This window comes from Plectropomus leopardus, chromosome 10 (assembly GCF_008729295.1).
Source record: "Plectropomus leopardus isolate mb chromosome 10, YSFRI_Pleo_2.0, whole genome shotgun sequence".
NCBI classification, from domain to species: Eukaryota; Metazoa; Chordata; class Actinopteri; order Perciformes; family Serranidae; genus Plectropomus; species Plectropomus leopardus.
The window spans coordinates 26,048,049-26,071,893 of NC_056472.1; the positions used below are offsets into that span (position 1 = coordinate 26,048,049).

The following is a 23,845-nucleotide window of genomic DNA, read 5'->3' on the forward strand; positions in this document are numbered from 1 at the left end:
GAAGCATGACTTGCTAGTTCATTTCCTGCACCTGAGGGATTTATCTACAACAGCAATTGAGCAAGGCACTTCCTGCAAAAAAACCCTTTGTGCACAAGGAATCCACCTATACAGATTTTAAAGGAGCTGTATGCGACTTTCTGTCCTCCTCACTCTCTTTCCCATTTTCTCTCTCTCTTTCCTATATATCATTTTGTCACCTACTGTAATTGATTTTTACGACATATCGCTCTTTCGGAGGTTTCTACCATTCTTTCTTGGTCAATGTGAGGGTCTAAGGACAGAGGGATGTTGTATGCTGGAAAGCCCTCTGAGGCAAATTGTGATTTATGATAATGGGCTTTATAAATGAAATTGAATTGAATTTGAAATTCAGAGCGTGTCTATGATTCACAGGCTGAGTTGGGATAACTTGCACATGGCTCTCGACGTGGAGGTGGCTGCATCGGTAGCTGGCAGCTCTCGGTGCTAACAGGGTGAACAGTGTAACAACAGCAGCAGTGCTGACAGAGCTAACAGTGTTGACCTGGAGGGGGACCCGAGCGTAGGCCTCTAAGATGTGCACTGAGCTTTGAAACCAATTTTCGTAAATCTGTAAAACCTCTGTAAATCACAGACACTGTGACATGACATCACAACCCTCCCGAAATGACCCGTTTTACTATCAGAATTTGATCGATTTGGTGCAATAAGTCAAGTCAAGTCAAGTCAATTTTATTTATAGAGCCAATTATCACATAACATTTTGAAAGTTTAAAAGAGATGCAGGATTAAATACTTTTATCCCGATTCAAGTTTGTGGAGCGCTAAACTGGAAATGCCAATCATACGGTTAATTTTATACACGGCAATTGAACGTTTTTGGCCTTACGCACCACCGAACATACGGAATGAACAAGGTCCTGCCTCTAATGCTATATCCAGTTCTCCTCAAACATCCATGCTGCAGGGTGGACATTACGCTTCTGCAAGGCTGCTGTTCCACCCCTGTGGGTATGGATGGCATTATAAGCGGTAACCGCCATATGAGCACAGAGCAGAGTGACAGCGTTTAGCTCGCCAGCGGAAAAAAATGGACACGCAGCTTTACCAGCTACCACAACAAAGAACAGAGAGGCTCAGATTACAACACACAGAGGTAGCATGACAGTATCTCTGCTCAGGAAGCCTCCAACATAACTTTCCATGGGAAATAGCGTTTGCTACTGTATCAATGTTCTGAATACATGAGGTTTTACGAAGTAATAGTAATAATAGTTCCTCCCATGCAGACACTTTCTTTGCACTGTTTAATTAATTATTTCTAATTTATTTAAAATGCCAAACATCAGCCCCAATAATTGACCAGGCCAATAATCTTTCGACCTTTATAGGAGGCCTACGGTGGCAAAAACACAAAATACATGAATGGCCCTATCTAGAGCCAATGTTTGGTGTGTCCGTTCTGGGCTACTGTCAAACAACATGGAGGACTCTGTGAGAGAGGACCCGCTCCATGTTTCAATGTAAATGGCTCATTTTAAGGTAGCAAAAAGACAACAACTTTTATTTTCAGGTGATTATACTATCATGAAAACATAGTTATGAATACTATATTCCATTTCTGCCGATAGATGCCCCTAAATCCTACACACTGGACCTTTTCGTACCAGTTACAGTGTCCTCTTTTCTTCACTACTTCCTGACAGCTATCGAATGTTCGCTCTAGAAGGCCTACAGTCACTGTTAAGGTACTCACAGGAATTACTGCTGTCATCCTTGGTCCCATCAAGAGAGCCATCGGGGTTCATTTGCAAGTAGTATCCCTGCCTGCAATATAACCTGGTCACTATACCCTTGAGCTGGGGATCTGCAGGAGAGATAGAGGGAGAAAGAAAAGGGAGAGAAACATTAAGAATCAGCAAAATAAAAAACAGCTTGTTAAGAGGACTACTACAGCAAAGCAAATCAGCTTCAAGAAATTTGCTTTCACACAGCAAATATATTGTATTACGTTGTTTTTAACCAATGTGAAAAACCGAGCAGAACTATTTCACAGTGCTCCTGTGTATGCTCACAGGCAAATCCCACTGCCAACTTTGTGGACACATAAGCCCTGCCCTGCTCAGAGATAGGCCATCCAATTATAGGCAGCAGAATTAATCTGTGGTTGCCTGACTCCCATAATGAACCCAACAGCACCCTCTCTGGGTCCTTAGTGTGTAGGATGTGAAAGCGTCCCTTCCAGCTGACCCAACGGGGGAATTAGCCACATATCTACTGTAAATAAATCACTGCGGTGGTTAAATTGCTCAGCGCCGCTTCAGCTCAGCCAGTCATGTTGCAATTTATGTGAAAAATAGAGTGAAAATGTAAAAAAGTAAAAGAAATTTGAAAGGATACATTTTAATAAACTGGCATGTGGCTGCACATTTGGGATGTCTCTGGAAAAGTATTGCTTATGTGCTCAAGCAGTGCAACAATATTTCTTCACCTGGGTGTATGTGTGCATTGTGTGTATGTGCACGTACACGGACAACCACAGGGGTCATATACCATCAACATTAGTCTTATTGTAGAGACAGCCATCACACCAGATTTCATTCTAAGAAAGCCCTGGGGAGGTGAACAATCAGCTTCACCTGAGCCCTAACCCATGCTCCTTGCAAGCAACTGTATGTGTGTGTGTGTGTGTGTGTGTGTGTGTGTGTGTGTGTGTGTATGCGTGGGTGTGAGAGAGAGAGAGACAAAGAGAGAAAATGAGAGAAACCGAGAGAGAGCATGGCCACAAAGGAGAACTCGAGAGGTCTTGCTAAGGGCAGAGAAAGGCTTTTTTTCTCCTCTCGGTGTACAGCTCAAGGCAGTCTCTTCTGAAATGCCTCTGCAGGGCGATCACATTAGGTAGCTCTGAGACCTTTCCTTGCTGCCTGAAAAGGGGAGAAAATGCCTCTATGCCAGTGTATCCGAGCAATACCGCTACAACGGCATTCAACAGCGCTGCTTTGTTGCCTCAGCAGAACAATGAAAAGGTGGCTAAAGCAGAATGTGACTGTCAGAGTGCTGCCGCGACACATTGAGCAGGCTGACAGGACGGTGACAGTATCTCTGTTTTACAATAATACTCAGTGCAGTGGAATCGCCAGCGAGAGAAAGATGTCACTGCGAGGCCACCATCCTTTCACTGTTTGCTATCTGATGAACTTGAGTAGCACAAAGAGGGATTCACTCATTTGTGAACAGGACACGACTGGTTTTCCTGGTATTCTCCTGACTCTGTTAAACACCTGCAATTTCATGCCAGGGCTGCAGCTGACGCAAATGTTTCATTGAAATTACGAGAAACGACTTTTTAAGCGATTTCACTGTTGCAGACGAATTGGAGGAGACTACAGGGAGGCGCAAGATGTAAACAAGTCTCGGTTCTCTGGTACTGTGGAAAAGGAGCTGGAGATGTGGAGTGAACAAGAGACTGTTTGATTCTGCGTGCATCTGATCCACCAACAAACTCTTATTTTAGTGAGAAATCCTAGTTTTTGAAATAGTTCTCCACTCATTCCCAGTTTCCTCCCGCTGAAATAATGCAACTAACCAACAGAGGCGAGTCAAGGCGACAAAATGTAAAGTTTGTACACAAATACAGTTTAGTCTTTGAAAAATGTATTAAATTAGAAAAGAGGACCATTTCCTCCAGTGAAAGACCTAGTAAGTCAAAGTTGTAGCTTTATATCTCATAACGTTTATATCTCATACAAGCAGTTTTTTTTAAAAATCATGACTTATTTTCATTAATATATTTTCTTCTTTACGGCAGACATAGTTTAGTATTTGAAATGTGTGAATATAATAAAAAGAACTCCAATCACAAGTTTCCTGAGCCCAGTATGACACCTTGAAACATCTTGTTATGTTCAGGCAACAAGTCAAGAACCCAAAAACATTCAATTCACAATTCTAAAAATCAAAAAAAAAAAAAAATCTTACATCAGAGAAGCTGGAACCAAAAAATGATTGGCTAAATAATGACTTTACTGCTCATTGACTGCCATGTTGCAATCTGGTTGGCTTTTTGTGAGTTTGTGAAAAATAAAGCAAAATATAAAAAGTAAAAAAGGAAGTATTAGAAAACTAAAAGGGAAACATTTCAATAAAAATGTCTTGTACAGTATATGGGGGTGTCCATTGGGACGTCTCTGGAAAGCGTCCTTGTGTGCGCTCAAACTCAGACGATCGACCCTAATTTTCCTTCAGTACACTAACTGATTCATCTACTAAATGTTTTTGCACTTCTGTACTTCATATATCAGAAACTTAATCAGTGCCTCATCATAGAGACAGTTCAAGCCACTTTAGAAACTATCAGAGTGAGGGAAAAAAACAAAATTCAGAAGCACTACTGTCTTTACTGTATCACTCTCTCTTTTCATTATTTCTGTCTTCCAGACACTGCAAATGTTAGTGGCAGATCAGAACAATGGAAAGAGCTACATTATTGATTATTTATTCTCCTCCAATCATACACCATACAGTATATAACCTTAAAACCACACACATATACGATATAATCTAGAGCGAGCAGGAAAACACAGTCACACAGACAGAAATACACCCACGCACACACACACACACACACACAAGCTTTAAACACACTATTTCACATGGATTTTTAATGACTACACAATTCCCCTGAGCAAATACTCTTGTGCAGACACACAAAGTTGGCCAACCTGCGATCGATTAATGACTTTGATCAGCAGCATTTAAACAATGAGCGTCGCAGAGATTGATTCTGAGGACAGATCTGTGGGGGGCGATCCGTAATAATTAAAACTGCATAACTGGTTGCTGGCTGTGTGAATACTCCCCTTGTTTGTGTGTGTGTGTGTGTGTGTGTGTGTGTGTGTGTGTGTGTGTGTGGAGGTGAACTTGGCTCCTCCATCATGCTATAAATCATGTGATGCTGGCTGTGTTCCCTGGGGCGAGCCAGCCAGTATATCTAACACACACACACAGACACACACACACGGATTCCCCCTCCGAGCTTCAGTGTTTTTTAAGCTGCAGCAAGACTGAGCTGAAATCTGTTACATTTTAGCTAATTTATCAAACATGGATACAACTCTATAAAAACACATAAAGCAACTGAAAGAATAAGTTTTACTATATATAGTTGTTGACATATGGTTTGATTCAGAATGGCGTCTGAATTAATACTTCTTGAATTGCATCACACCCTCGAGCACCCAGCGCATTATTTATGACTGACAGTTTCACATCAGACATTCATGTATGCTAGTGCATACATTAGGGTGACATAATGGGTTTTGCAATTATTATAAAGCTGGCAAATCATCGATGCAATTCATGTTGAAGGTCAAACTTACTCATGGGTGTTAGATTAAATGTTTCCGATGGATTTGAGGTAATTTATGGTCTTGCGTACCGAGATTCATTGAATATCCCACAGAGGCACTCTCATTTATTGTGCTTTGTTTATAAAATATTGAGTAAAGAGAGGCAGTTTATCAAATCAGGACAAGAAAACGAGAACTATGAGAACGGGAGGATGGAAATGTTGTATGCAAAGATGTGAATTCAAGTGTTTTGAGAATGACACAGCGTTTTCAGCTCGGTCAGACAGGCTTGATACGGTGTATGCCCTCTTAAAAAGGACTGCTTTGCAAATGTCTCTGTGGAATCCCCAAAGTCGAGAAGGTCCTTGACTCATTCGCCTCCTTTATTCTGTTACTCACCGTCTTTTTTCTCTCTGCCTCTTCCTCCTCATCTGTCCGACTGTTCTACCTCTGTAACATACCCAAATAATATCCAGTATCTTGGACTTCCCCAGCTACACTGGTATTCGATTTTTTTAACAACAGAAACACTGTAGATGCTATTTCTTTGTTTCTAGGGAAACGGAGTGGTGGTTTGGCAGCAGCAGGGGGTTTCCTTGGAAAACAACAAGCTTCAAAACCGTTAGATCTCAAATCGGGTCATTCTGCAGCAGAAGTCCTCTCTGCATATAAATTGAACTGTCATAGAAAGGTTGTGATTTCTTTTCTTTTCTTTTTTTCTTTTCAAAAGTGGCCTCCCTGCTGCTCCCTCCCTGTCTTATTTTCTGTTGTGTCATTCCTTTGTGTGTGTGTGTGTGTGTGTGTGTGCACAGACACATGTTCAGCTCAGTGCAAAGCAAACACAGAGTATAAGGACACACATGCGGGCACAGCTGCAGCCGCAGTTGTAGACTGCTGTCAGCCCTGCCCTGCCTGACCCACTTTAGATGTTTCTGGAATAAGAGAAGGGCTTTTCCAGCCTGCGAAGGAGAAACCCCTTCATTCTGTTGTCATGCAAAAGTAGATCAAGCCACCACGCCTTTCCCTTTCCTCTTATATCAACAGCATCTCCGACAATAACTCATCTGGTGCAGACGGCTCTGAGACATGGTTGGTGACGCACTGCTGTGCGCTGTCAACATGCTCTGGAATAAACAGCCGCTGCGCTGGGGAAAGCATTCATCTCAAATAGGCTTCATGTAATCTAATGGTCTGATCTATGTAACATGATCTAATGATCTATGGATCTAATCTAGTGAGATAATTAGAGCCAGAGCGCTGAGATTACGGACGAGCCCCAGCTGGATGTGCCCACAGCTCACTTACTGGGTTTGGGTGTAATAGGATTTGCAACTCACATCTAATCCCTTAAAAAATCTGTGTGATCACTGGCTCCGCATCTGCTATCAAAATGCATGGGTGATTTGAAATTAAAGCTGATATGACGGCGAATCCCAGCATATTCCCTGAAGTGTTGTACGAGGACAGGAAGCCACATCTGTGCATTTTAATGAAGCAGACAACACTTAAGTTTTTACATGTTGTGTTGTTTGTGAAGATGGGGATAATGGCTATTGACTTTTGATACATTTTCCTTGAATTTGATCAAAACACTGTCTCACAATTTATGTCAGTGCCAATCAATACGGCCCGTAACAATAGCTAATCTAGTGTCTCTCAAGATCAATACACGAAGCCAAAGGGAATACTGGTGTTAGAGTACATTTTCAGACACCTCCACTGCTTCACTCTGACAGATCTCAGCAGGAATCTGAATGTGACTTCAATATATAACCATACGCTTGATGGTTAGAAGGCTGCTCTGTTCTCTGCAGGATGAGCTGTCAAAGGGAAGCCCAGAGCCTTTCTCACCTGGGAAATGAAGACAACTGTGTGTGTCTGCACGCGTAATCACAACACATATGCTCGGTGGCGCACTCACAAAAAGTCCTTCCAGAGGCCAATATTAAATTAAGCACACCAAACAAGCCATTAGTCTTCCTAAGCTGTGTGCTCTTGTGATAATTTGGTGAATAAGAGAGAAGAAGGGAGGGGAGAAAAGTGTGTGAGAGGTGTGGTGAGGAGAAAGAGTGTGTTTTCAAAGCAGCCCGCCCCCTCCGACAGCAAAGATATCACTCTGTAAAGATTTTCCTAATTCCCATGTGAGGGTGAAATTAATGGAGTATATTCCCATTAGGCCTCTAATCACAAATAACAAAATTAAAGCATGGAGAAAACAGAGTGCCCTGTGTTCTGATTAGAGGCTCAAAAAACGAGGACAAATCACCCATTTTTAAAAACGGCTTCCCCTTTCATTTTTGTGTTTCTTATCTTGCAGGCATGCAGCCTCACCAAACAGTTCACCAGCACTTGTGCGGGCACTGCTACTGTGGATTATCGTCACTATTCGAAAGGCTCGGGGAGGCCCCTAAGTTGCTCTATAAAATGGCCGTTGCAGGTGTGATGCTGTCAAGTCATTTCAGGGTCGCCAGTGCAGGTGTGCATATGCCTGACTCACACATCCATTTGGGCCAAATCCCAATTGTTTACATGCTCAAATATACACAAAAATTAAGCCTTGTGTGTTTTCTCTATTGCTGTGGCCGGATATTAAATCCCTGACCAAATGACAGCATCGTCTATCCCCGGCTCTGCTGTGGGGGCTGCTGGACACCACAGATGTTCAAATGAAAAAATAGATGTGCCACAAGCCAATTCCAATGTGACAAGAGGAGGACAGACAATTAGACACACAAACACATGTACACAGGGGCAGAAGCAGCAATCTGGAGGAGAGCCAATTATAACCTGGCATTCTGATGCAGCCTGACCCATGTCCAGATGTGCTACTGTATAAATCCTGTTGTATGAAAGTCACTTTAATCCATGTAATCACTAAGGGCTAGTGAAGGAGACATTATCACTCATTTAAATTCCAGCATGAAGACACAGAAGGGTATAGGTATCAAAATGGCTCTTTGTGAACAAGATGAAAGACTAAACGTTGCTTTTTTGTCAAAAACAAACACTGTTTGACATGCCTGTCACTAAATTGTGCAAATATGCAGTTAAATCAGTTGGAGTTTCAATATGTGTGATGCAACAGGTTTGATACCTGATGATTCCAAGCAGGAGCATACAGCCACCTTCCATCATTCCCTAACAAGGGGAAATAATTGGAGTGATTTCTTTCCTAACCAAATTATCCTAATTCATTTTTGGAAGAAAAAAATATTCTCGCAGTTCGCACTGAATCCAGTAGTGAAATTATTGTTCTATTGCTCTTTATCAATCCCAGATTGTCACATGAGAACAAAAAAAAAAAATGTTCATGACATTTTCATAAGTGGAACAGAAATCAGCTGCAACAGTAAGAGCTGGCCCACGAATTCGTGGGAAAAAAAGAAAAAAACTATGCGAGAAAAAGATTATGTTTGAAAGGCATAACCTCCATTCCGCTGGAGACATTGACCTTTCTGCTTGCATATAAATGAGTTTCATTTCTAGCTTTTTATGTAATATGTAGTAAGCAGTTCTGGTGAACCGTGTATGTGCTTCATAACGATCAGGCCGCTTTTCAGAATTGCAGAGGTGACAGCTCGCTAAAGCTGTCTTAACCATTTGGTACAACTCATCAGGAGGCTGTCAGCTACCTGGGATTGCATGGAAATCAGAGGCAGGTTTGTTGCTTTCAACCAGTTGGCCCAGTGCACAAAACATACCGCTCTTTTCCCACGAATTCAACTTTTTACGCACGGATGTGCAATTTGCCACGTCTATAAAAGATTATCATTCATTTCATATCACCTTGTGCACTTTAATGAGGCAATGCAACCGTGGTTATCAAAGGTCTAATTAGAGCTATCAACCAGTGGTTGCATGTATGCACATGTTTACACTGACTGCGCACAAAAAGCAGCCACTTTGCACACTAAAGTTCCCAGACCTTGTCTTCGTAGTCTCCGTTTCCTGAGGCCGAAGATGCGCACTTTAGAGAAGATGTCGACCAGGTTCCCATTGCAGAGCCCCTTGTTCTTGTTGGGGCTCTTTCTCCGTCGGTTAGTCGAGGGCCGGTCCAAATGCTGCTCCCGTGCCTGTCTCTTCTGTCTGATCAGCCCACTCGCGATAGCAGCAGCCATGGCTCAAAATGTCACAACTGCTCAGGTCCAGTCTGCACACGGAGCACAGACTACACAAACAGCCGCCTCTCAGAGCTCGCAGCCCGGGTCACAGTCCCATGGTGGCGGCTAAGTGGTCCGCTCCGTGATGTCAAGTGTCAAATATGTAATTTTTTTCAGGAACTGGTTTTCTGTTTTGTCCAAATACTACATGGTAACCTCGGTTTTAAAACAGCTGTTATCATCACTCGAAAAATTCTTGGACATGATGGTGAAAAAAAGATCAGTTCATGCGTAATTCCATACATGCATCAGTAACCATAGTCTTGATGAATGCCAAACTCACGCGGATTTCGGAGGATTATTCATACCTGCACAGTGATGTTTTTGCTCATTGTCTGTGACATGTTCAGTAGCATCGCCTCCTTAAATGTCCAACACCGGCTGCAGCGTCCTCACAGCACATTCACCCACTCTTTTCCTCCGCGTTTCCTCTTCCTTCCCCCCAGACAAGCTTGCTCTGTCAGAAGCCGTTGTTTTGGGGGAAACGGTAGGGGGACGCCAGTGCATGTGCGCCGCCAGCAATCAAGCAAAAATACAGGCACCTCCTACGAAGATCACCACTCGAGTGAAGGCGCAGCAGCACCGGGCGAAACGAACTCCAAGTTTGTGAGGAGCGATCCGCGACTGCGAGCCTGCGGTGACCGATCAACAGTCACACGTTTGGGAGATGGAAAGAAATAGAGTTATAAATTGATGCAGCAGGCTAAATGAACTTCCAACTACCTGCCGGATAACATATTCCCTCCACTGTATTCCACACTCACAACACAGGAGGCTAGGCGCGATAGGAGCCAGGAGGGAAAAAAAACATCACCAAAGCTGATCTAAATCCCGCGGAGATGACGTCTGCATTGTGTGACAAGCTGCATACAAATATATAAACTTAACACCCCCCAGACTGATCAGCGGACCATTTTCCCCACAGAGTCCACAGGCGTGGGTAGTTGCATGTATGGCGATCGGTGCGTAAAGGGAAAGCAACGCCACTGCTGTACAGCACAATTTATTTTCCCACGCTCAAAGGAAAAAAATAGGAAGCGATTCAGTCTTTATACCCCCCCAGATCAACAAATCCTTCCCATCAACAAGTCCTAACCACTCGTTAGTACACGCCTGAGTGGAGAGGATGCCCTCCCCCACTTCCTCCCTCTCGACCACCAAGCCCCTGCTTGGAGGGGAATGAGCAGCCGGGTGTTGATGTGACGTTATGTTAAGATTTTGAATGCTTTAGTTTGAGCTCTTTATTCAAAAGGCAGCTGCTATGAAACACTTTTTGCAAAATAACTGGAATTCCCCACAGAGACGATAATACTAACGACTGTCAGAGTGGCATTTTTGAGTCATTTTCAGTGAAATGTGCTTGTTAAAAAAAAATCTTTGTAGATGATGATAACTTTTGATGTTCTTCTTCTAAAGGGAATAACTGGTTGCTGCACATGTGTTGAAGAAACACATTCATATGGTTTTATCTCTTCAGGCTGCGCGCTCCATTTGCTCCGTGTTGTTTCAGCACCACGGACAGCGCCGCTAACATAAGCACCACACACTCATGGAGGGAAACGTTTCTTTCACTCGGACATTATGATCTTCACTTGAACGACCACCGGCAGGATGCTGAACCACAAGCAACACGGCTACCCCCTCAACAATGCTCCACTCCGCATTATCCCTGCATTTCCATCATGCATTCTCGGTTCCACACAATAAAAGAGACCCAATAATTGATCCTTCTCTTGTTTTAGAGGGTGGCTAATATCATCTTAAGTCTCAATCACAGGCACAGAAATTAAAACTCAAGAGAGCCATCTGCCGTTTGTGGCTGTAATTAAACATTTGGGTTCATAGGGGACTGGAGCGGTTGGGTTGTATTGCTTTATTGGTGAGCGTTTGCTCTTCACATGCACGCCAGACGCACCTGTTGATATCCGGCTGTAACGGACGTAAAAAAAATATAGGATGTGTTGAGCTGGATCAGCTATAGAGGGATCATTCATTTAATTTCTATCAAAACAACAAAACATGTAAAAGAGTATATGTCATTTAAAGACAGAAGATATGGGAAATTATAGCGCTGTCGCTGTGTAGCGACTTAATATATACTGCCTATAGCATTAAATGCATATCTTATAGATGCTTTTTAAATTTAAATTAATCAATGATACTGCTGTTTAAAAATCATGCTTACATGTGCACTGATGCCCTTTCCTGTCAATTCACACACCCCATCCGACTCACTCGAGGTCTGCCTGTGTGCATGAACATGAGTTTATGTTCCGTGTCTGTGCAGAAGCCCCCTGCTGCTCCTCGGTGCTGCGTGCAGGAGGCTCCGTCTGCAGTTAACGCTCCAACCAGCAGCGGACACTGTCAGCTCAACAATGGTCCCTCACCCGCAGCAACCTGCAGAGCAGCACTGTCACAGCACCGCTTCTTGCATAGGAAAAAAGCTTCTGTTTAGCTCTTCAGTTATGATCATACAGGGGGCGGGGTGCTTGAATTGCTTAAATGTAAACTCTCAAAGGAAAATGAGGGGTTACTGAATATTATCTTGCAGGTTTAGCACATTTTAAGCGGTAGAATGAGACTTTTTGTGCATTGCTTTCTAGATAATGCCAGCATAACAAACTAGAGGTGAAATATAAATAATATATGTTATGAATATGTTATAAATAACATGAAAGACCTAACATGAAAGTGTATGGTACACAATGAATTTGGACTGCAGAAAGCAGTTTTGAATCTGTATGCAGAGGCATACATTGGGGTTTGTATGCTTAACTAAAACAAGTATACACATGAATTCTACAAATGTGGTACTCTGGTAAAGACCCAAACAACATATTGAGGTTTTGGGATAATGAGAGGAGAGGAGAGGAGAGGAGAGAGAGGAGAGGAGAGAGGAGAGGAGAGGAGAGGGAGAGGAGAGGAGAGGAGAGAGAGAAGCTCTGTGGCTTTTACCATTTTCAGTCTCGCAGTATGACTTTGAATGCATTGACGGTCAGACAAGCTTGCCACACATCTTGAACTGTAGCACAGACATGCGCATGCAAAAACCTTTCCACAGCACACAGTGGAGGAGCAAAAATAAAAACAGCATTCATATCAAGCAGAATACAATGCACATTTTAAAATCTGACAATTGAAGTTTACTTAAAATATACAGTATATATATATATATATAGGAAAAGCGATTTACTTGAAAAATTAAAGTTAATATAATCATTGGTCTTAATTTATGTTTGCTTTATATGTAGTTAACTTAAAGATAAGTTATATTTACATAATTTTGTGAAGTTGTCGCTACTTAAAAAATGAAAAATCAATCTATCAAAGTTTTAGCGACTTCAGTAAATCAAGTACACTGTACTATATATCTGTATTCTGCTAGTTGCAACCTAGTCGAATATACTGTATTTGCATTTAAAAATGCTAAGAAGACAGGACTTGCAGATCTCCTAACTTGATCATTGGCAAAATCCTCTTTGTGATGATCAAGTTAAGTCAGACTAAGTTAGTTTGTTGAAGTTGTTAACACTTAGGAAGAACAAGGTAATTTCACTTGTCATTTTTAAGTTGTAACAACTTCATAAAATTAAGTACATAATGGTAAATTTTAAGTAAACGTAACAGATATTAAGTAAACATGAATTTAGATTTATAGTTTTATTTACTTTCCTTTTTTAAAGACAATCAGCTTCAAGATTACTTTGAGTAAGATCAACTTATCAGATTTTACAGTGCAGCCTAGGTGTCAAAAAGCACACTAAAACCCTGCGGATGAAGCAAAACAAGGGCGCACATACCTACATTTTTTTTCCTCCTACATGTGAACGTATGAGAGTCCATGGCGGTCCCATTCCAAAGCCCTCCATAAGCCAAGACCTTTTACTGTGACTTCTAATGCCCCATTTATACTGCCCCACCTCAGAGCTAACACGGTTAGGGTGAACTGACAGTCTGCCCCGAGCTGTTCACATTCATTTGTTCACTTTAAACACTTCATTCTTTAAGTTGAGTCACAGAGAAAGGCAGTTAAGTTAACGCATTTGGACAGTTTGTCTGAGACTAGCCACAAATGGAAGAGGACTAAATGTTGCCTTAGGAGCTAATTTGTAAGAAATGAGCCTGTTGCAAATAAAGGCATGTGCAAAACCTTCAGTGTGTACGCCTCTGTTATCAGTACATTCTTGATACTGAATATCAGAGATCATAACACCATGCACAACATGGAGATGCACAGATCGAGCAAAGCAGAATCTGATGCAGACTTCTGAAGCCACAGCCTCATCAGGTCAGAACATTTTAATCCAATCTCCTGCGAGGAAATCACATTACTGTTAGTTAGATGTCCTGCTGCAGAGGCAAAGCAAATGTCACCCAATGGAACCGGGATAAACAACCCATTTGATTATTGCTATTACTTTGCCTCGGGGCCGTGTTCTTTTATCACCCATCCTGATAGGAAAAACAGCGAGCGGGACTCAGCACTTCTCGGAGCCCAGCGAAATAAAAGGAGCTTAACTTGATTCAAATTACACTGCATTATCAAAGACAGACAGTTAATTTAATTTGAGATGAGTAATGATTTTGCTTAGCAGGGATTTATGTCATTTTCTTTTCTTTCTTGTTTTTCTCTCCCTCCCCATGCTTTCGCTGTTTAATCATCAAAAATCACAAGTCCATCTAGTGGAACAATAAAAGCTTAGAGAGCCTGCTTATGGACTGAGTATTCTGCAGCGCGTGTGTATGTGTCTCATTTGTTTTGATGAGGCTAATAGTTTGAACTAATCAGAGGGGCTAAGACAGACGAGTGCACATCAAGGGGTTGTAACAGGGAATGAAAATGGAGGTTCTTTGTTAAATGGTCACAAATTAGGAGTGAACATTAAGGCCCTGAAGGGGGCTTTTGTCCAGAAAGATCAGGGAGTCCTTATAAATTATGCTCCGGGAACCAAGATAATCTGTACATTTTACGGAGATGGACAAACACCTGCTGGGCACAAAATGGTTTGTCCTTTTAATAGTGTTGGAAAAGTGTCCGCTGAGAATTATTATAGTGGAGTAAATCAAAATATGCTCATAAAGAACATTTAAAAACAAGTGATATTGGAAAAAGCGGTTTTGAAAGAAAAAAAAAACTAAATATATTTACAAATCAAAATTAAAAAAAATGTGTAAATTGTAAATCGCGCATTGCTACAACGATGGCAGCGCATGTAGATGCAGCAGGCTACAGCTCCTCAAATCCTTGCTACTTTTTTGCTGTAATTTTCTATTTCTTGACTCCATGGCCCCCTCTGCTGAAGCACAACTTTTCTGCAATAGAGAAGCACCTATCAACATCGGGAAAAGTTGTGTGGAGTTTGGACTGAATGCAGCAGACCACGAGAGGATCCCCACCAATCGCATACGCCGAGCGGCCAGTCAGACCAGAGGGGAGAAATGAACTGAAAGCGCCGGACGAAGAAAGGGAGTAGAGCCGGCATTCTCCCGTCACATGCTCAAAATGACATACTTAATATGAAGTTATGTAGGTTAAGTTTAGGGTGAGAAACATGAGGACGACGTACCTTAACAGAACTCATATTTCATGTGGTTTCAAACAGGACACAAACACAGGTCTACTGAGGGAAAGTCCTTTGTTTGACTCATCCACACAATCTTACACAAACTATACTACTTCCTTCTTTACTCCTGTCCGCATTGGTCACATGATCACAGCCTTTCTAATCAGGTGGGTTATATACAAATTATCGGCACATGATTATGTGGGTTATATAAGAATTCTGGTGCATTACTTTTCATGGTGGTACATATGATGAGTGCATGAGAAGAGCCGTTTTTTTGTTTTACAGAAGGAAAATAAACAAAAGAAGTCAGGGAATCGAAGTATAAAAAAACAAAAAGTTTGGATCGAATTTAACAACAATGGTGGAAATGATACTGCAACGCATTAAAAAATAAAAAGGAACAATGCAGATACAATTATATTGCAAATCAAGAGACAAAAAGGGACGTATTTTACAAAAGGCAACAAAACACAGAGAAACAATCAGGTAAACAGATGAGGAGCACAAAAGAGTGAGGTAAGGAGCAGCCTGTGCATAATTACATCCTGTGGAGACTCAAAAACAGGTATAAAGACGAGTCCCATCAATGAGACAGTCAATACAAGCACATACTGTGCAGCCGTATTCAAAGCCACGTACATTTTTTTAAGTTCTTCTTTTGTTTTTAGAATCACTAGTTTTCAAAAGACAACACGTGTCTGGCTGAATTTGGGGGAAATATGTCTTAAATTATTGAAAAGACTTGAGTCTTGACTTTAAATATTTTCCTCAGTGTAAAGACCATAAAGCTTTGGTGAAGGTCTGGTAGTATATATACATTACTGTGAGGCGCTGTAGAATAAGATGATTTTACAACCTGAAAAGCTACTTAAAGGAGAAACGCAAAATATCGCGATGCTACGCTGTATCGATTTTTCCCCCCTTACCTCTAATGTACACTATATACAAACTTAATTGAAAATTTCTTTGAAATCGAGATCTTTTTTGCAAGGCAGACCTAATACAGCAAACAGAAGAAACTTAACCAGACATAAGAGACGATCACAGATGTTACTAAGTGGATCAAAGCATTAAAGGTTACATTATATTAATGCAAAATCTTCCACAGGTGTTTGCCTGGTTTGAGATTTGGTGACTGGACAGGCCAAACTTTATTATTGACAACATTTACATACTCATTAAACCATTCAGTGAGCTCTGGTGAACCCTCCCTCTATTATTAGTTTTTTTAAAACATTTTGTCACCTGTCTGTATATGATGCCTTGTATGAGTGATTCTAGATTCAGGTGATGCAGTACTGAGGCGGTACTGAGGCAGTACTGCATTTCCTCTGGCTATTCCCTGCAGCAGTCTGATAACATGCAGGTGAATGAATGAGCAAATGAATGAGCTCGCTCAAGTGATCAGCTGAGAAGCAATCCTTAAATGTTGCTTTATCGCCAACAAGACCGCTCCCGCTGCACCATCCATGAATAATATATTTGAAAAGGTTTGAAAACAACCCCAGAGAGATTTAGTTCCGAACGAGCCGGGAGACGATACATTAAGTCTCGTGCTCGCAAACCTTTAAATCGCTGGTTCATCATCTCATGCAGTGTGTCATAAAATCATTTAAATGTACATCGCATAATTGCCGCTAGGTGTACTAAATATGCCACCAGAGAATATGTATAGCATCATTACAATATGTCTCTCAGTTGTGAGCGTGATGGAGTGTCGGCCCCCCTCCCTCCAGGGAGGAGATTAGAGTGGGCCTGAGGTGTGGAGCCCTCCGACAGAGACATTAATGAAACACAGTGGCTTCAAACTGTGAGATCCCCTCACAAATAGCTTAGTCCCAAATTAAAAAAAAAAAAAACTTAGTTAACACTTATGTTGCCATACTACAAACAGTGGCCGACAAAATAAAACAATTCTATTACTTGAGTCAAAGTGTAGATACTTCCGGTCAAATATTACTCCAATAAAAGTGAAAGTTGCTGAGTCAAATTCTTACTTGAGTTTAAGTGCTGGAGTACTGGCTTAAAAAAAAAACTACTTAAGTATTCAAAGTACTTATTTTCAGCTCAATGCTTCCAACAATGTTGAATATTGTCACAATGCATTTACAGAACCCAATGACTCTAAACTGTACTGCTTGTAGAAGCTGTAGAATGAAAAGCTTGTTGAATATGCTGCAAAGCCTATATTAATATCCATAAAAACACACACTGACAAAAAGACCACCACTGTCATCGTCTTCACACACGACGCTGGCAGTATGTGTGTGCTTTGTAGGCTGTGATGGAGTTCGTGTGCAGTCAACAGGGCAAACATTTAAAACAATACAAATCATTCTCCATCTCAAAAACTTCAAACATGGACTTGAGGTATGGCCATGGGTGATCTGGTGGGAAATCTTCATCGTCATCATAATCTGCTGCTGTAGGTATTACTAACACCACATAACCAAATACAAGCGCCTGCTGATGACCTCTCCTCTGCCTCTCTACTGATGAACTGCCCAATCTGTAGCGCACGTGCTAGGTAAAGGTACAGGAACGCCACTTTGACAAAGAAGCCACATGCGGAACTGCATGATCACAGTTTTTGGAGTTTTGAATTTTAGAAAATAAAAATAAAAATATTCAGATGACTTCAAAGCAAATGTAACGAACAAGAGGAGTCAAAAGTATAATATTTGTCTTTAAAATGTAGTGGAGTGGAGTAATACATTTACAAAAAAAGTCCTCGAGTAAAGTACAGATATCCAGAAACTATACTTAACTAAAATACTCAAGTACATGTACTTCATTACCATTACTGACTACAAATGCAGTGAAACAAAATCAGCTGCAATGCAAGACCTGCACTCCTGCAAAGTGAACAAACCAGGGCAGCTGGAGGACGGGACTGCGGGAAGTTGTGGGCCTCTTGATTGAATTGTGAGTTTCTCTGCTGATAAGACCAAAGCAGTAACCTAATTAAGTTGTCTTGGCAAGTATAACTTTGGAAAGAAAGGTCAATATGCAAAAAAAAGAAGAAAAAAGCTATAGGCTTTTATATGTTGCCGGAGGCTTTTTTTTGCAATCGACTCAGACTTTTACGCATTTAAAGAAAACCTGATTACAGCAAGTGAAGGGAAGCCAAATTGGATACGAGTGCCAGTGATTAAACACAGCCCTGTGGCCCCCTCACCAGCACTGATTGGTTAACTGCAGAATAATAGCCCAAATCACAAACAACCCACTTATATGGTGCATTATTTGGGATGAAGCGAATTGAGGGTATTTAAGGGCATTAATATGAGCAAAGAGACAAATACAAAGAGAGGGACGCAGAGGCAAAATAACAATTCACTAAGGAGTCAATATGCTGGTCACACACACATCCTCTCTATCTGTCTCACACACGCACGCACACACACACACACTGCTCCATCCTTTGATCCTATTTTAAGTCTGCAGCAGTGAAGGAATGTGCCGTGTCAGCAGCACTGCAGAGCGAGGTTCCTTGGAGAAGCCCTGGGCAGTTTGGGAGAATATCAATTAGTCCGAACTCCTCTGGCAGGGCCTACTTCCGGAGCTGAAGGCTGACACCAAGTGTGTGTGCAGTAGGTGTGTGTGTGCAATATTGTTTATTTCACAGCAAGCAAATTTGCCAGTGCACGGGTGTGTAGATAAGCAAAACGACGTGTGGGTGCCAACTTGCAAATGCACGGAGTGTATAGGTTAGCACATTAATATTAATACATTTCTGATGCAGGTGAAGGACCTGGGTGTATTTCGGTGCTGGGAGGTTTAATCGAATGGTAATAAGGGTGATGTCGGGTCAGGCCGAGCTGTGAATTCAGAGATGTGATATGGGGGAAATCAGGTCAGTGGAAGCCAATTTGAATGTATATGACTTGTTCGTCGGTCATCGTTTTTTTATGTCTGCAGCACAACTTGCAAACATTGTACCACGACCGCAGGTCAGTTCGAAAGGATGCATACTTTAAGACAATACGTTTGTCAAAGAAAGTTGCGTTTCTGTTTTATCTCTCTAGCGGAGTAGCCATTGACCTTCAGGTGTGGTCAGTGCTGTTTTTCCTAAGCTGGCTCCCCGACAAGCTGCAGAGGAAGCCCACGGGTCCGTCAGAATCCCTGTCTACGTTTGATAGCATCAACACAACTGAAACCAAACACATTTTACGACATTTCACAATCACGTGCATAAGCAAGTCTTATATCCTCTGAACAAGCCTAATTCATATGGTAAGAAAGATGAACAAGCCACATAAGACAGAAGAGAGACATTCTAGATACAGGAAATCTCTCCCTACACACACACACACACACACACACACACACACACACTTACTCACAGTATCGGCACTTTGAGTTTTCTACAGCATGCTATTCTATAGATAATGGTGCAACATTAGCATTTTCTTCACTTTCTTGCTGCATCATAGCGTTCTTATGACTCTGCCTGTTACTACAGGCCTGTGTTTTTTGAGTTTACACATTTGATATGTTGTTACGCTGGAGTGGAAGAGTCAAATGGCTGAAGACAGATTACAGCACTTAAGTATGTAGCTGGCAGAGGATTAATTGCAACACAAAATGAATCACTGCAACAAATCTTTGCATGTGAAGTAGTAAAGAAATATCAATAGTGTTTATGACATTCAATACAAAACATAATATCATAATACTCACACCCACTTATTCTACTGAAACAAGATGTGTAAGGATAATTTTGTTACAAGAAAATGATTCAAGACAACAAATAATAATTCAAGTGCAGACATTATGGGGAGCTATGGCCATTAAGGTATGAATAAGAACATTGATACAGTTGATATACTGAATGAAAGTGGTATTGTTCTTTTTTTCTGCTTGTCAGTAATTTTGGGAGTTAACATATCGCCTCATTATTTCTTTAAAGGGGAACACCAGCAAAATGATCATTTTGCATGTTATTTCCATGGCCTAGAAAAATTCAAGCAATATTTGACAACATGACCTGCTCTCTGTTAAAGCGAGAAACCAGAGAGGTAAGTCTCAAACTTGTGATGTTATCAAGTATAAAGACGGGAGCTGCTCCACATACAGTGAGTTGGAGCCTGATTTTGTGGACCCACAGGATGTTTGTTTTATTCTACTGTAGTGTTTTCAGTTATGAAACACAAAATGTACCAATAAACTCAAACTGCTCTCAGAGTGCATTTTTCTAAATTTATTGTCTATGGAACAGCTCTAGACTTTACACTCAATGACATCAAATATGTGAGTTCCTGCAATATAGTTTTGGATTTGGAGGGCATTTGTTTATGTTCACTAATATTTTTGGACTGTCTTAGACCATAGAAATAACATGTACGCAATATATAACAATATATTGAATAATAACCCGTTTAATGATACCTTTCATGTCACCTGATTCTGCATTAACTACAACAACTGCAATAATACAAATAACACAAAGCACAGTACACCCTTCACATTACAGGAAGCTATGGACTTGATTCGCTGTTTGTAGACTTTGCTAAATGGGGATTTACTCGTATAAACTGGAAAAAATGTCAAATACAAAACTATGAATGCATATAATTTATAAACTTTCTTTTATAGACTTTAATATGTCTAATAAGTGTGTTTTATATCGCTTCTATTTTAATGTTTCCTTCCTGGAGGTCTATTGAGGTGAGCTCATATGATATGCACCATAGATCTCAAATGGGACAGCGTGTGAACGGGACCTCAGACAGCCACCTCTGATTGAGAACAGCAATAAAGTTTTCCCCGAGAGACAATGAAAGACTAATGATGTCTGGAAGTGCGGCCCCAGCTAATGATGGTTAGCGTCATAACTTTGGCCGCTGTGACCCCCCTGGCCCCGAGAATAAAGAGAGAAAAAACAGATGATACCGTGCCACTGCGGAAATAATGTGTGCGTGTGTGCGTGTGTGTGTAGTATGTTTGACTGTGAGGAGGAGGTTACAGGGGGGCAAGTAGTGCAGTGATTAGTCTGAAGTGACGGGGTTAATACTCCAGTATGATGGCAGTCATTAACTGGCAGACATTACCACACACTCAGACACCCATTAACGCTGACACAGATCTAATGTCACCAAAGCTCTGAACACATCGCATGCTTCACGTAGTGTATCTTAGACTCCACTCAGTCTTATCAGAGGTGCACCGCAGTGGCGCTGCTGTTAGTCTGTGATCACTGACGAGAAAACAAAATTAAGTCCCGCTCCATGTGATCTCAAAGGGTCCGAGTTAATGGAACCACGTCCGAAAAACATCATCATCTTGCACTGGATCTCCTCACAGCTGTGTGATTTCACCACTTTAATTTGTTAAAGATGTAGCTGTATGAAAATACGTCATTGTCATATATTTATTAAAATTGACACTGTATCCACGCAGCAGTACATGAAACAGTCTGTGAATGAAATCATCATGGCCTCCTCCTCATAGTGCTTTTAACGGCATTCATACATGAACGAAAACAACCAATCAGAGCCGAGGAGTCAATAATGTCAACAGGGTTCCCATATTTTCATGGACAAAATTTCCTAACTTTTCCATGACTTTTCAAGGACCCATAATACTTTTTTTCTTGCCCCACTCAGTGTTTTTAATGCAATGAAGAAACATATGTGATGTTAAACTAAACGCTGTCACCCATCGATGCATATTACAGCTATGTATGTCAAAGGCTGCACCTTTTGTTACATTACATGGAGGGTTATTACTTTACTTTCCCAAAAACTTTCAGTTATTTTTACTAATTCTATGACTTATCCAGGCCTGGAAAATATGATTGTTTCCAGGTTTTCCATGAGTCGATCACTGTTTACAAACTGCAAATGTCAAACTATGACTGATCAAATACAAATCAGGCTACTGTTATGTTGTCTATTTCTTGCCCCAAATGTGTTCATTAATGTATTTAAGTGCACTGTTTACCTGTAAAATGAGAATGTTTGAGACCCGGCTGATATGATGTAAACAGTCTAGCCAAAACAAAGCACCGCCCGAAAATAACTTTCTCTGTGGAGTTTGGATTATTGCAGAAAATAAGTTCTTTGGCAAATAAAGGTTTGTAATATTTAAGTTTTTCTCAGCAAGATACTTTTCTCAAAAGAAACACCACATTTATGATTTATTTCTGCACCGCTGAAACTTTTCTTTTTTTTTTTTTAAGGAAGTTGTTAAATTCTAATGTGGACATGACATTAGTGATGATTTAAGACAACATGCACCTGTTTTTTCACAAGTTTTCCATATTAAGACCAAATTAAAAAAGTGAAAACCTTAAATAAAATAAAGTAAGTGCTTAGATGGGTAGGATGGTATTTAAAAGGGCTGGTGTAATGACACTTTATCTGGCCCTACTATTTACTAACAGGACTGGTACTGTATTCATGCTTTTTACCAAATCAATTTACTTTCAGACATTCACCAGGTAGCCAATATTTTCTGTAGTATTTTATCTATAATCGCTTTTGTTAATTATGGTCAACACACTCACACCCTTTTTTAAATACAGTCACCAAGAATCAGCTGTTTGGGGATTTGTTCATAAGTGGAGAAAATACCCCCCATTTGCTTTTTTGCAATTTTTTAGCAAAGTTTGGCTCACAGCCAGCACAAACACAACAATCAGCCAAATTATGTACCGCAGGCACTGATCAGATTCTCCTTAGAAGACAAAATGCTGCTCGGTGTTGACACAGCAGACTCGAAGGTAAGACAGCTGATGCTACTGTTGTCTGAGGTAATGCAGATCACTTGTACCTTGCAGATAGATGTATAATTGATGTCCAAAGTAAAAAGTGATGATAGGAACTTTAGGGAAAAGAGACATTTATCGTCTCGTCCATATATCAAAACAATGTACAGTGTGGATAAAAGTGCTGTCAGCTGAACAAAAGTGCCATGTTCTGTTTTGCTGGTGAAAAATAATTATTAAATATGTGCGTTGAAATAAAAAATCCTGATTCTACAGTCCTGATGCTTCATTACAATACCACTGAAAAAACAAATTAAATTAAACAATGGCCTATATGACACATTAACATAAATATGATGGAACCTTTTTTTGTTTTTGTTTTTTTTTTACAATGTAAGGAACTCATAAAAAAGACCTGTCATCACTCTGAGACACTGTCATATTCATACTATTTGTTTATGTGTGTATACAAACGTTTGGAGACATAATTATATATTTTATCTTATGGTTTCAAGTATAGAAAAATGTCTTGGAGATCAGCTGGGTTGATGGTAAAATTGCACATAATGTGTATTTTTCAGTTGATTAAAACTTACCAGCTCTTCATATTAACTCACTGAAATTTAGTGACATTATGACAGGCAGCAGTAAAGCAGCATAAAATACACAGTCTGCCAACACAAACCATCATGCCTCCGCAGGTTCACTATAATCACTATTCAGATGAGCGTGGAGCCGATTGCACCGCTTGCAAAAAAGAGCAGCTCACTGGCTGATTATGTTGCACACAGTATTAATTATCATGTCGATGATGCTTTTAGCTAGACGCTAAATTATTAACGTGACACTTACCCGTGTTTAGTTTGGTTGTGAGGAGAAGAGTTTAATGTCTAAACTCTCAAACTTTCAGATAAAAACATGCATTTGCTGATCAAATATCATTTTCTACATCTATTTATTATATTATTTATTATTTCATACAAACTTTACATTATCTGCACCTATGGAAGTTTTACCAGCCTTGTCTGCTGTTTTAAAATGACAGAAGCTGTCATGCTTAAATTGCTTTATTACTTA

The 23,845-nt window shown here is 40.7% G+C and overlaps 1 protein-coding gene across 2 annotated transcripts in view; it reads right to left on the reverse strand.

The window, feature by feature from the left end:
• Positions 1–23,845, reverse strand: part of fgf14 (fibroblast growth factor 14) — a 114,374-nt gene that overhangs the window by 38,234 nt on the left and 52,295 nt on the right. The window contains exons 1-2 of one of the 2 annotated variants that reach the window (XM_042495080.1): positions 9,256–9,603; positions 1,739–1,849 (exon numbers count right to left, since the gene is read on the reverse strand). In XM_042495080.1, the coding sequence (XP_042351014.1) occupies positions 1,739–1,849; positions 9,256–9,448 (304 nt within the window). In that variant the 5' untranslated portion in view covers positions 9,449–9,603. Of the gene's footprint in view, positions 1–1,738; positions 1,850–9,255; positions 9,604–23,845 lie in introns of those variants that run through there. The other variant, XM_042495081.1, reaches the window with a different exon arrangement.